This window comes from Anser brachyrhynchus (genome assembly GCF_964034855.1).
Source record: "Anser brachyrhynchus genome assembly, contig: SCAFFOLD_370, whole genome shotgun sequence".
NCBI lineage: Eukaryota > Metazoa > Chordata > Aves > Anseriformes > Anatidae > Anser > Anser brachyrhynchus.
In genome coordinates this window covers 81,192-93,449 of record NW_027663982.1, presented here as the reverse complement: position 1 = coordinate 93,449, position 12,258 = coordinate 81,192, and the positions used below count along the sequence as shown (strand labels likewise).

The window sequence follows — 12,258 nt, the reverse complement described above, 5'->3', positions numbered from 1 at the left end:
GGGGCCATAAATGGATGGGGGGGGGGCATAAATGGATTGGGGGGGGGGCATAAATGGATGGGGGGGGCACCCCAATGGATGGGGGGAGGGCAAAAATGGATTGGGGGGGGGACAAAATAGATGGGAGGGGGGGCAAAATGGATGGGGGGGGCCCCAAACGGATTGGGGGGGGGGGCCTCATCGTGCCCCCCCCCCCGCCCCCCCCCATCTCGCCTTGAGCAGCTTGCACTCCCGGGAGTCGGAGAAGGCCGGGAACATCTCCTCGTACTTCTGCACCGCCAGCTGGGGGGGGGGCATAAATCGGGGGTGGGGGCACGGCTCAGCACCGGCCCCCCAAGCACCGCGCCCCCCCCCCGTGTGTGCCCCCCCCCACCTTGGCGTTGAGCATGTCGACGCAGAAGTGGCAGAGCGCGGCGCGGAAGAAGTGCTCCTTGGCGCTGTACTTGAGCAGGGGGCTGTCCATGGCGCTCGTGCCCACCTGGGGGGGGGCAACGGCGTTGAGGACCCCCCCCCGGACCCCCCACCCGGCCCCGGGACCCCCCCCCCCGGGCCGACCCTGCTCGTAGATCTCCAGCGCCTTCTGGTACTGCTCCAGCTGCGCCGCGTACGTGGCCACCTTCAGCAGGCACTTGTTGGCCGAGCTGGGGGGGGGGCAAGGGGGGGGGAGCTCAGCGCGCTCAGCACCACTCCCCCCCCCCGCCCCGAGCCCCTTTTTAGGGTGAAAAAGGGTTTTTTTTGGGGCGCGGGAGCAAGGTGAGCTTCAGGAGGAGCCGGGGGAGAGGGGCTCCGCAGCACCCGACCGCAGCCCCGCGCCCCCACCCCAACCGTCTCCGCTCACCTCCCCCCCCCCCCGCCGACCCGTTTTTAGGGTGAAAAAGGGGTTTTTTTGGGGCACGGGAGCAAGGTCAGCTTCAGGAGGAGCCGGGGGAGGTGCTCAGCGCGCTCAGCACCACCCCGCTCACCCCAACCACCTCCCCTCGCCCCCATCCTGCTCACCCCAACCCTGCACACCCCGCATCCCCCCGACCCATTTTTAGGGTGAAAAAGAGGTTTTTTGGGGCATGGGAGCAAGGTCAGCTTCAGGGGGGGGCAGGGGGAGAGGGGCTCAGCGCGCTCAGCACCACCCCGCTCACCCCAACCACTTCCCTGCGCCCCCATCCCGCTCACCCCAACCCTGCACCCCCCCGACCCATTTTTAGGGTGAAAAAGGGCTTTTTTGGAGCACGGGCGCACAGCCACCTTCAGCAGGCCCCCGCCGGGGGTGCTCAGTGCGCTCAGCACCGGCGCCCGGCCCCCGTTTTGAGGCCAAAACGGGGTTTTTTGGGGTCCATACCTGTTGGACTCCTCCCCCTTGTAGTAGTCGGCCGCCTGCTCGTAGTGGGCGATGGCCTGGGGGGGGGACACAAAACGGGGTCAGCTCCCCCCAAAAAAGCAACAGGGGGTGATAAAAATCATATAAAAAAGGCAAAAATCTGTAAAAAACCCATCCCGGGCGCGCTCCGAGCCGCCCCCGCGGCCCCCCCCCCGGGCGCTGCCATCTGCGCGGGGGGAGCACGGCCAAGAGGAGGCACAGAACGGGGGGGGGGGGGGGCTCCCCCCGCGGAGGAAAACCCGTTTTTTGCCGTTTTGTTGGCCCGATTCGGGGCGCTGTGCCCGCTGCCAGCAGGACGGGGACACGGGGCGGGGGGGGGGGGGGGCACGCGCACCCCCGGGGCAGGGCGGGGGTTCGGGGGCGGCAGCGCCGCGATGGGGACCCAGAGCGGGGAGCTCGGGGACCCCCCGGGAAGTTTGGGGACCCCCCGGGGAGCTCTGGAGGTTGGGGACCCCCCCCCCCAGGAGAATTGGGGACCCCTCGGGATCTCCAGAGCTTGGGGACCCCCCAGGGAGTTTGGGGTCCCCCAGGGAGCTTGAGACCCTCTGGAGCTTGGGGTCCCCGGGGGAGCTTGGGGTCCCCCGAGGAGCTTGGGGACCCCCCCGGGGAGCTCAGGGACCCCCAAGGACCTTGGGGCCCCTCCAGTGCTTGGGGTCCCCCCCAGGGCTTGGAACCCCCGGGAGTTCGGGGTCCCCTGGGCAGCCTGGGGACCTTGGGGAGCTCAGGGACCCCCGGGGAGCTCAAGACCCTCTGGAGCTTGGGGTCCCCCCCAGAGTTCAGGGTCCCCAGGGAGCTTGGGGTCCCCTGGGGAGCTCGGGGACCCCCAGAGAGCTCAGGGACCCCCAGAGCTTGGGGTCCCCTGGGGAGCTCGGGGTCCCCCAGGACCCCCAGGGAGTTCAGGGACCCCCCAAGGACCTTGGGGCCCCTCTGGAGCTTGGGGTCCCCCCAGGACTTGGAACCCCCGGGAGCTTGGGGTCCCCCCGGGGAGCTCAGAGACCCCCAGGACCCCCAGGGAGCTTGGGGACCCCTGGGGAGCTCAGGGACCCCCCAGAAGCTCAGGGACCCCCAGGGACCTTGGGGTCCCCCCAGGGCTTGGAACCCCTGGGAGCTTGGGGTCCCCCCGGGGACCTTGGGGAGCTCAGGGACCCCCGGGGGAGCTCGGGGTCCCCCAGGACCCCCAGGGAGCTCGAGACCCTCTGAAGCTTAGGGTGCCCCCAGAGTTCAGGGTCCCCAGGGAGCTTGGGGACCCCCCGGGGAGCTCGGGGACCCCCAGAGCTTGGAACCCCCTGGGGAGCTTGGGGTCCCCCAGGACCCCCAGGGAGCTCAGGGACCCCCAAGGACCTTGGGGCCCCCCCAGGACTTGGAACCCCCGGGAGCTTGGGGTCCCCCCGGGGACCCCCAGAGCTTGGAACCCCCCGGGGAGCTCGGGGTCCCCCAGGACCCCCAGGGAGCTTGAGACCCTCTGGAGCTCGGGGTCCTCCAGGACCCCCCAGAGCTTGGGGGACCTCTGGGGCTCGGGACCCCCGGGGAGCTCAGGGACCCCCCAGAGCTTGGGGTCCCCCGGGGAGCTGCGGGACCCCGGGGAGCTCAGGGTCCCCAGGAGCCCCCCCCGGAGCTCGGGACCCCCCCCCCCCAGGGAGCCCCCCCCCCGCCCCCCCCCCGGGCCGTACCTTCTCGATGTCGACCAGCTCGGCCTCGTAGATCTCGGCGATGGCGACGTGGTGCTTGGCCGCGATGGTGAACCGGCCCTGCGAGCACGGGGGGGGGCACGCAGCTCGGGGGGGGGGCACGCAGCTCCGGCGGGGGGGGCCGCACGCAGCCTTCGGCCTCGCCGGCCTCCTCCTCCTCCTCCCCCCCCCCCCCCCCCCCCAGCCAGCGTGCCCCCACTCACCATGTCCGTGTAGATCTCGATGGCCCGGATCAGGCAGTTAATGGCCTCTGGGGACACACAGGGGGGCTGGGGGGGGGCTGCGGGGGGGCGCCGCTCCCGGCCTTCCTCCTCCTCCTCCTCCTCCCGGCCTCCCCTCAGCGTCTGCTCCAAAAACGCCCCCAAAAGGACCCAAAAACGACCCCCAAAGGGACCCAAAAAAAACCCAAAAGGGACCCAAAAAAAACGCCGCCAAAAGGACCCCCCAAAAAAAAGGGACCCCCCAAAAAACCAAAAGGGACCCCAAAAGCGCCCCCCAAAAGAAAAAAGGGACCCCCCCAAAAAAAAACAAAAGGGACCCCAAAAACGCCCCCCCCCAAAAGGGACCCCAAAAACGCCCCCCCAAAAGGGACCCGGAACAAGCTCGGGGAGGGAAATTGAGGGGGGACGGAGCAAGGGCCCCCCCAAATCCTGGCACCCCAAAACTGGGGCACCCTGAAATCACAGCACCCCCAAAATCAGGGTGCCCCCAAATCACAGCACCCCAAAACCAAGGTGCCCTGAAGCTGGGGCGCCCCAAAAACAGGGCACCCCAAAAGCAAAGCACTGTGAAATCGGGGCACCCTAGAACTAGGGCACCCCCAAATGACAGTGCCTGAAACTGGGGCACCCCAAAATTACGGCACCCCAAAACCAGGGTGCCCCGAAATCATGGCACCCTGGAACCAGGTCGCCCCAAAACTGGGGCAGCCCCCCCCAAATCATGACACCACCCAAAGCAGGGCACCCCCAAAAGGGGGTGCCCCGAAATCACAGCACCCTGGAACCAGATCGCCCCAAAACCAGGGCAGCCCCCCCAAATCATGGCACCCCCAAACGAGGGCACCCCAAAACCACAGCATCCCGGAACCAGGGCACCCCGGAACCATGACAGCCCCCCCAAACCATGACGCCCCAAAATCACAGCCAGCACCCCAAAATCATGGCACCCTGGAACCAGGTTGCCCCAAAACCAGGGCAACTCCCCAAATCATGACGCTCCCAAAGCAGGGCACCCCCAAACGAGGGCACCCCAAAACCACGGCACCCCAGTACCACGTCACCCCCGGAACCACGACAGCCCCCCCAAATCATGACGCCCCCAAACCAGGGCACCCCCAAAACCACAGGACCCCAAAACCGGGTCGCCCCGGAACCGGGGCAGCCCCCCCCAAATCACGACACCCCCAACCCCGGCACCCCAAAATCACAGCAACCTGGAACCAGGTCGCCCCCAAACCAGGGCAACCCCCCCAAATCATGGCACCCCAAAACCAGGGCACCCCCAAACCACAGGACCCCAAAATCAGGTTGCCCCAAAACCGTGACAGCCCCCCCAAATCATGACGCCCCCAAACCAGGGCACCCAAAACTGGGGCAGCTCCCCTAAATCACGACACCCCAAAACCACGACACCCTGCAACCAGGTCACCCCCCCCAAATCATGACACCCCAAAATCACAGCACCCCAAAATCACAGCACCCCGGAACCAGGTTGCCCCAAAACCGGGGCAGCCCCCCCCAAATCATGACACCCCCAAACCAGGGCACCCCCAAAACCACAGGACCCCAAAACCGGGTCGCCCCGAAACTGGGCGGCCCCCCCAAATCACGACACCCCCAAACCCCGGCACCCCAAAATCACGGCACCGGCGGAACCAGGTCGCCCCCAAACGATGGCAGCCCCCCCAAATCATGACACCCCCAAACCAGGGCACCCCAAAACCACAGGGACCCAAAATCAGGTCGCCCCGAAACCGGGGCGGCCCCCCCAAATCAGTCGCCCCGAAACCAAGGCACCCCGAAATCATAGTACCCCGGAACCAGGTCGCCCCAAAACTGGGCAGCTCCCCTAAATCACGACACCCCAAAATCACGACACCCTGGAACCAGGTCGACCCCCCCAAATCATAACACCCCCCAAACCCCAGCACCCCAAAATCACGGCACCCCAAAACTGGGGTGCTCCGAGATCATAGCACCCTGCAACCAGGTCACCCCCCCCAAATCATGACACCCCAAAATCACAGCACTCCAGAACCAGGTCACCCCTGAACCGCAACAGCCCCCCCAAATCACAACACCACCAAACCCTGGCACCCCAAAATCACAGCACCCTGGAACCAGGTCGCCCTGAAACCGGGGCAGCCCTCCCAAATCATGATGCCCCCAAACCGGGGCACCCCAAAACCAGGGTGCCCTGAAATCACAGCACCCTGGAACCAGATCACCCCAAAACCAGGGCAGCCCCCCCAAATCATGACACCCCAACCCAAATCATGACACCCCAAAACCACAGGGCCCCAAAGCTGGGTCACCCCAAAACCGGGGCAGCCCCCCCAAATCACGACACCCCCAAACCCTGGCACCCCAAAATCACGGCACCCCGGAACCAGGTCGCCCTGAAACTGGGGCAGCCCCTCCAAATCATGACACCCCCAAAGCCCAGCACCCCAAAATCACAGCACTCTGGAACCAGGTCACCCGAAAACCGGGGCAGCCCCCCCAAATCATGACACCCCAAAATCAGAGCACCCCAAAATCACGGCATCCCGGAACCAGATCACCCCTGAACCGCAACAGCCCCCCTAAATCATGATGCCCCCAAACCAATGCACCCCAAAACCAGGTCACCCTGAAACCGGGGCAGCCCCCCCAAATCATGACACCCCCAAGCCCTGGCACCCCAAAATCATGACACCCTGGAACCAAGTTGCCCCCAAACCAGGGCAACCCCCCCAAATCATGACACCCCCAAACCAGGGCACCCCAAAACCACAGGACCCCAAAATCAGGTTGCCCCGAAACTGTGACAGCCCCCCCAAACCATGACACCCCCAAACCAGGGCACCCCAAAACCCCAGGACCCCAAAACTGGGTCGCCCCGAAACCGGGGCAGCCCCCCCAAATCACGATACCCCCAAACTCCGGCACCCCAAAATCACGGCACCCCGGAACCAGGTCACCCCGGAACCGGGGCAGCCCCCCCAAACCCCAACCCCCCCCCCAAACCCCGGCCCCCCCACCTTGGGGGTCGGCCTTCTTGAAGGCGTTGCCGGCGTCCCACCAGGCTGGTGGCGGCGTCGTGCTTGCTCTGCAGCTGCAGGTGGAGCTGCGCCGCCTGGCAGAAGGCGTTCCCGGCGGCTGCGGGGGGGGGGGGGGGGCACGGGCTCAGGGGGGGGCCACGGAGCCCCCCCCCCCACCCCCCCAAATCCTCAGGCCCCCCCCCCCCAAAAACGAAACGCACCGCTCCAGTTCTTGGCCATCTTGAACATGTTGGCGGCGCGGGCGTAGAGCTCGCACGCCTCCTCCATCCGCGACGAGCCCCTGCGGGGGGGGGGGGCACGGGGGGGGTCACGGCGGGTTTGGGGGGTCGGGGGGGGTCCCAGCACTGTCCTGAATGAGGCTGCCCCCCGAGCACCCCCCCCAGCCGGGGGTAATTTGGGTCAAGGGCTCCCAGCCCCCTGCTCCCCAAAATTAAAGTTATAGGGGTGGGGGGGGGGGGCAGGAGATTTGGGGGGGTCTGGGGAGGGCCCTAGAAGGAGGGGGGGGGTCTGGGGTGTTCTGGGGGGGGGTCAGTCGCCCCCCCCCGCCAGATGGAGCCGCCCCAGCCACAAGCTTACCAGCAGGATTTCATCTTTTTTAGGGTTTTCAACACCCCCCCCGGCCGGGTTTTATCCTTTTTCTGGGTTTAACCCCCCACGCCCTTTCCATCGCCCCCAGCAGCCCCCCCCAGATCCCTTTCAACGCCCCCCAAAACCCCCCAAAGCCCCCCCTCAACAATTCCCCAAGGTCCCTGCAAGCGTCCCTCACACCCCTACGGCCCCCCCAAAGCCTCTTCAACCCCCCCAGCCCCCCCCACATCCCCCCCCACCAAAGGCACCCAAAGGCCCCCAACCCCCCCCCAAGTCCCAAATCCCCCCAAATGCCCCAAACCCCGCTCAGCCCCCCCGAAAACCCCCCTCAACCCCCAACCCCCCCCAAAAGCCCCCCAAAACTCCTCCAACCCCCTCCTCAGCCCCCTCCACATCCCTCAAAGCCCCCCCACACCCCTCCCAGCCCCCCAAACCCCCTCCAACCCCCTCCCGCATCCCCTCAAAGCCCCCCCCACAGCCTCCTCAGCCCCCCAAACCCTCCAAAAGCCCCCCAAACCCCTCAGCCCCCCTCCCACACTCTCAAACCCCCCCCTCAGCCCCCCCCAAAACCCCTCCAACCCCCTCCTCAGCCCCCCTCTACATCTCCTCAGGCCCCCCAAACCCCCCCAACCCCCCCCAAACCCCTCCAGCCCCCCAACCCCCCCAAACCCCCCCACCCCTCTCCTAAGCCCCCCCCACATCCCCTCAAAGCCCCCCCACACCCCTCCCAGCCCCCAAATCCCCCCTAAAGCCCCCCCACACCCCCCTCAGCCCCCCAAAACCCCCCCCCAACCCCCCCCACACACCCCCAACCGCCCCCCAGCCCCCCCCCCAGCTCACCCGAAGAGGCCTCCGAGGAAGGAGTGCGCGCCCCGCACCTTCCGCTCGGCCTCGGCCAGCAGCTGCAGCGCCTCCCGCTCCTTCCCGGCCGGCTCCATGGCGGCCGCCGCTGCCCGCCGCCCCCGCCACGTGACCCCGCCGCCCCCGCCACGTGACCCCGCCGCCCCCGCCACGTGACGCCGGCGCGGCGCCCCCGTTGGCTGCCCGCGCGGGTCACGTGGAGGGGGGGGGGAGAGAGAGCCCGCGGCGCTTCCGGGTGCGTGGAGGGGAGCGGCGCCCCCTAGCGGAGGGGAGGGGGAATTGGGGGTTAATTAGGGAGGGGGGGTAAAAGGGGGGTAATTAAAGGCGGGGGGGGTTAGGGGAGGGGAATGGGGACGCGCTCCCCAGGTGGGGGAGGAGGGCCCTGCCCAAGGCTGGGCACCGTGGGCCCGAAAGTGGCTATTTTGTCCTCTAGGAAAAAATATTAAAAAATGAAGAAAAATGATAAAAAACAGGGATTTTGACCCAAAGGGGAGGCGGGGGTCAGGCTGCAAAGGGGGGCTGGGGGTGGGAGGGGGGGCGCGGAGCTGCTCCGCTCACCCAGGTGCTGACATCGCGACCAGCGTGATGACATCACGACATCCGCAATGACATCATGATGTCCGCAATGACATCACGACATCTGTGATGACATCATGGCTACTGCAATGACATCACGGAGAGCGTGATGACATCACGGTCCCAACCTCATGCCGCCACCCCTCCTCCAGGGGGTGGGGGCCGGTGATGCAGCGACCGACAACCCCCCCGTACCCCCCTCCCCCAAGCCCCCCCCAATTTCCCCAAATCCGCCCAAATTCACCCCAAATCCCCCCAAAAAAACCCGGCGCAAGCCTCCCACGGAGGCGCAGCGCGTGGCTGGGGGCAGCCTCCTTCCTTCCCAGCGGGAACTTTTGAGAGGAGCCCTGCACGCAGCACTTCCAGGTGAAAGGGAAGCGCTGCCCGGACACGGAGCCGAGCGGCTAACGAACCCAGACGCTAACGAGCCGAGCGGCTGACGAGCCGAGCGGCTGACGAGCCACGCTCCCTCGCGGGGGATCCCTTCCCGAGCCGGCTCCGCGGCGGCGTCCGGCCGTCCGCCTGGGTACGACCGCCGCGTCCCCGGGGCTTCGGCTGCAGCCGGCTCCGCGCTCCCGGCGGGGTTTTTAACGTTTTCTCCCCCAATTTCAGGGCAGGAGGCGATGGCGGCGGAGGCGAGCGCCCGGCGGCTGGCTCCCTTCTCCCAGAGGCGCCCCAAGGCCGAGGAGGGCGGCGAGCCGCGGCCCAAGGAGGAGGCGGCCGACGAGCCGCTGCCCCTCGCCGCCCAGCCCTACCCGCAGACCCTGCCCGGTACGTGCGCCTTTTGGGCTCGTTTCCCCCCAAAAACCGACCCCAGGCCCCAAAAACCGACCCCAGGTGCGCCGACGGGGGCCACGGCGCCGTCCGAGCAGCAGGGCTGGAGAAGCACCCGGGAGGCGGAGGGGGTTGGGGTGGCCGGTCCTCGGGGGAACGGGGAAGTTTTGGGTTCGTGGTGGTCCTCGGAGGAAAATTCACTTTTTTTGTATCTGTCCTCAAAGGAAAGTTGATTTTTTTTTGTGCCTGTCCTCGGAGGAACGTTGAGGTTTTTGGGTTCATGGTGGGCTCCAGAAGAACGTTGAATTTTTTGGTTTATGTCGGTGTCGTCTGCCCCTAAAGAAACGTTGAATTTTTTTGTGTTTGTCCTCAGAGAAACGTTGAGTTTTTGGGTTCACGGTGGTCCTCAGAAGAACGTTGAATTTTTTCGGTTCACATTTAATTTTTTTGCGTTTGTCCTCAGAATAACCTTTTTTGGTTCGTGTTGGTCCTCAGGACGTCATTTTTCGGTTTGCGTTGGTGCCGCGTCTGTCCTCGGAGGAACGTTGAGTGTTTTGGTTTGCTTCTCCTCCGAAGAACGTTGGTTTTTGGTTCACGTCGGTGTCACGTTTTTCCTCAGAGAAACACTGAGGCTTTCGGTTTGCGTTGGTCCTCGGAAGCGTTGAGTCTTGTGCGTTGGTCCTCGGAAGCGTTGAGTCTTGCGCGTTGGTCCTCGGAAGCGTTGAGTCTTGCGCGTTGGTCCTCGGAAACGCTGACTTTTTTGGCCTGTGCTCACCCCCAGAGGAACGCTCAATGGCTTTGTTTGTGCTTGCCCTCAGAGGACGTCCCCGCGGCCTTCGGCACGTACGGCGTGGCGGCCAGCCTGGGGCCGGCGGCGGCGCGGCGGCGCAGAGAGAAGAGCAGCGGGCAGGAGGGCGCGGGCGGCGGGCTCTACGTCGACCGCCGCAAGTCCAAGGTGTGGAACTACTACACCAAGCTGGGCGACGCCTACGTGGAGTGCAACGTCTGCAAGAAGCAGCTCTCCTTCCACAACAGCACCACCACCATGCGCGAGCACCTGGTGAGGAAGCACAGCATCCGCGACACGCCGCTGGCGCAGCTCAAGGATGACCAGAGCCCCGAGCCCGAGGCGGCGGCGCACGAGGCGAAGCGGCCGCGGCAGACGCCGCCGGAGAGCGGCCCCTACCACGGCGCGCCCTGCTCCGACGCCAGGGCTGAGGTGATCCTGGAGCTGGTGCTGGAGATGATCTTCCGCGACCTGCACCCGCTCTCCGTGGTGCGGGACAAAGGCTTCGGGCTCCTCCTCGGCTACCTGGAGCCCGCCTTCGCCCTGCCGGCGCCGGCGCGGCTCGCCGGCATGCTGCGGCACCGCTACGGCGCGGTCAAGCAGCGCGTGGAGCGCTACCTGCAGACGGCGCAGGCCCTCGTGGTGTGCCTGGAGCGGTGGGCGTCGCGGCTGGGCCACAGCTACCTGAGCATCTCCGCCAGCTTCATCGACGGCGAGTGGCGGCGCGCGCGGTGCCTGATGGAGACGCAGCGAGCGCGCCGGGACGAGGGCGAGGGCGCTCTGGGGGAGAAGCTGCGCGCCGTGCTGGCCGAGTTCGGGCTGCCCAGCCAGGCGGTGTTCTGCGTGGTGCACGACAGCCCGCAGCCGCCGGCGGCGGCGGCGCACGGCTGGGCCGGCCTCTGCTGCGCCGCTCGCGTCCTCCACCTCTGCATCGAGGCGGGGCTGGAGGTGGAGCAGGTGCAGGAGGCGCTGAGCGGCGCCCGGGGCATCGTCAGGTTCTTCGAGCGGGACGCCAAGGCCAGCGGCTGCCTGACCAGCAAGCTGGAGGCCCTCAACAAGTCCCAGCTGAAACTGGTGCTGGACGCGGGCTCGCGCTGGATAACCACCATGGAGATGTGCGAGAGCCTCCTGGAGCTCAAGTGGGCCATCCTGTCGGTGCTGGAGGAGCACCCCCGCGGCGCGGCGGCCGTCCAGAGCCTGGCCGACCACCAGTGGAAGCTCCTGCAGGACCTGGTGGCGGTGCTGAGGACCATCAAGATCGCCGCCTCCTTCCTGCGCGAGGAGCAGAACGCCTCCGTGTCCGCCCTCATGCCCTGCGTCCACGGCATCGTCGCCGCCATCGGGCAGCAGGCGGAGGAGGCTGGCGCGGCCGTCAGGACGGTGGTGGGCAACATCCGCGCGGAGCTGACGCGGCGCTGGGGGCTGGCCGAGGAGGAGAAGGTGCTGGAGAGCCCGGCCGTCATCGCCTCCTTCCTGGACCCGCGCTTCAAGGAGCTGAGGTTCCTGAGCCCCGGCCTGAGAAGCGAGCTGCACCGCAGGGTCAAGACGATGCTGTCGCAGGCCTTCGGCCACCAGTCCCCGCCCGGCGCCCGCTCCCGGGCGCCCGGCTCGGGGTACAAAGCCGAGGGCGAGGCCCCCAAGGAGCGAAGCGCGGGCGCCCCGTCGCACAGCATGTACGACATCCTCCTGGGCGAGGACCCGACCGAGAGCATGCCCGAGATCCACCAGCAGCTGGAGAACTACATCGTGGAGCCGCTCTGCAAGCGCAGCACCGACCCGCTGGACTGGTGGAGGAGCAACGAGCACCGCTTCCCGGCCGTGGCCAGGCTGAGCAGGCAGTACCTCGCCGTGCCCGCCACCGCCGTGCCGCCCGACCAAGCCTTCGCCGCCGGCGAGAGCGCCCTGCAGCACCGCCGCGCCGTGCTGGCGCCGGAGAACCTGCACCAAATCCTCTTCCTCCACCAGAACTTCGACTTGCTGGAGCCGAGGAGGAGCGGGCAGCGAAACCCGCGCTAGCGGGCGCGCCGAGCTCGTGGCCCCGGGCATTTCTCCGCCTTCCCGCCCACGCCTCCTCGTCGCCGCTCCGGCGACCCCCGCGGCGAGGAGCGAGCTCGGGGGGAGGTGCGAAGGCGCGCGGGGCTCGGCGAGGAGCTCCGCTCAGCCCTTGCTGCGCCGCGAGGCCGGGGGCTGAGGCCGGGGAGGGAAGGAGCGCCGGCAAACCGGCCGATTCCGCGCCGCAGCGGTCGCGAGGCTCCGCTGCCGGCCTTCGAGAGGGATTTTGGAAGAGCGTCGACGCCTGCCCGCCACCTGGCGGCCCGCCGAAGCGCACGTGCTTGCCTTGGGCACG

At 67.3% G+C, this 12,258-nt stretch overlaps 2 protein-coding genes across 2 annotated transcripts; one reads left to right on the top strand and one right to left on the bottom strand.

Moving 5' to 3' along the window:
• Positions 1-148: 148 nt before the first annotated feature.
• NAPA (NSF attachment protein alpha) lies at positions 149-7,914 on the bottom strand. Its single transcript, XM_080608681.1, is given in 10 exon segments — positions 149-282; positions 374-481; positions 560-641; positions 1,334-1,389; positions 3,043-3,120; positions 3,264-3,310; positions 6,305-6,341; positions 6,343-6,422; positions 6,526-6,605; positions 7,754-7,914. Coding segments are annotated over 10 exon segments (771 nt in total). The 5' UTR covers positions 7,852-7,914; the 3' UTR covers positions 149-177.
• A 699-nt stretch (positions 7,915-8,613) lies between these two features.
• LOC308186545 (E3 SUMO-protein ligase ZBED1-like) lies at positions 8,614-12,059 on the top strand. Its single transcript, XM_080608679.1, has 3 exons — positions 8,614-8,876; positions 8,963-9,121; positions 9,943-12,059. Exons 2-3 carry the CDS (start codon positions 8,974-8,976, stop codon positions 11,925-11,927), a joined length of 2,133 nt encoding a protein of 710 aa, XP_080464805.1. The 5' UTR covers positions 8,614-8,876; positions 8,963-8,973; the 3' UTR covers positions 11,928-12,059.
• Positions 12,060-12,258: the final 199 nt, after the last annotated feature.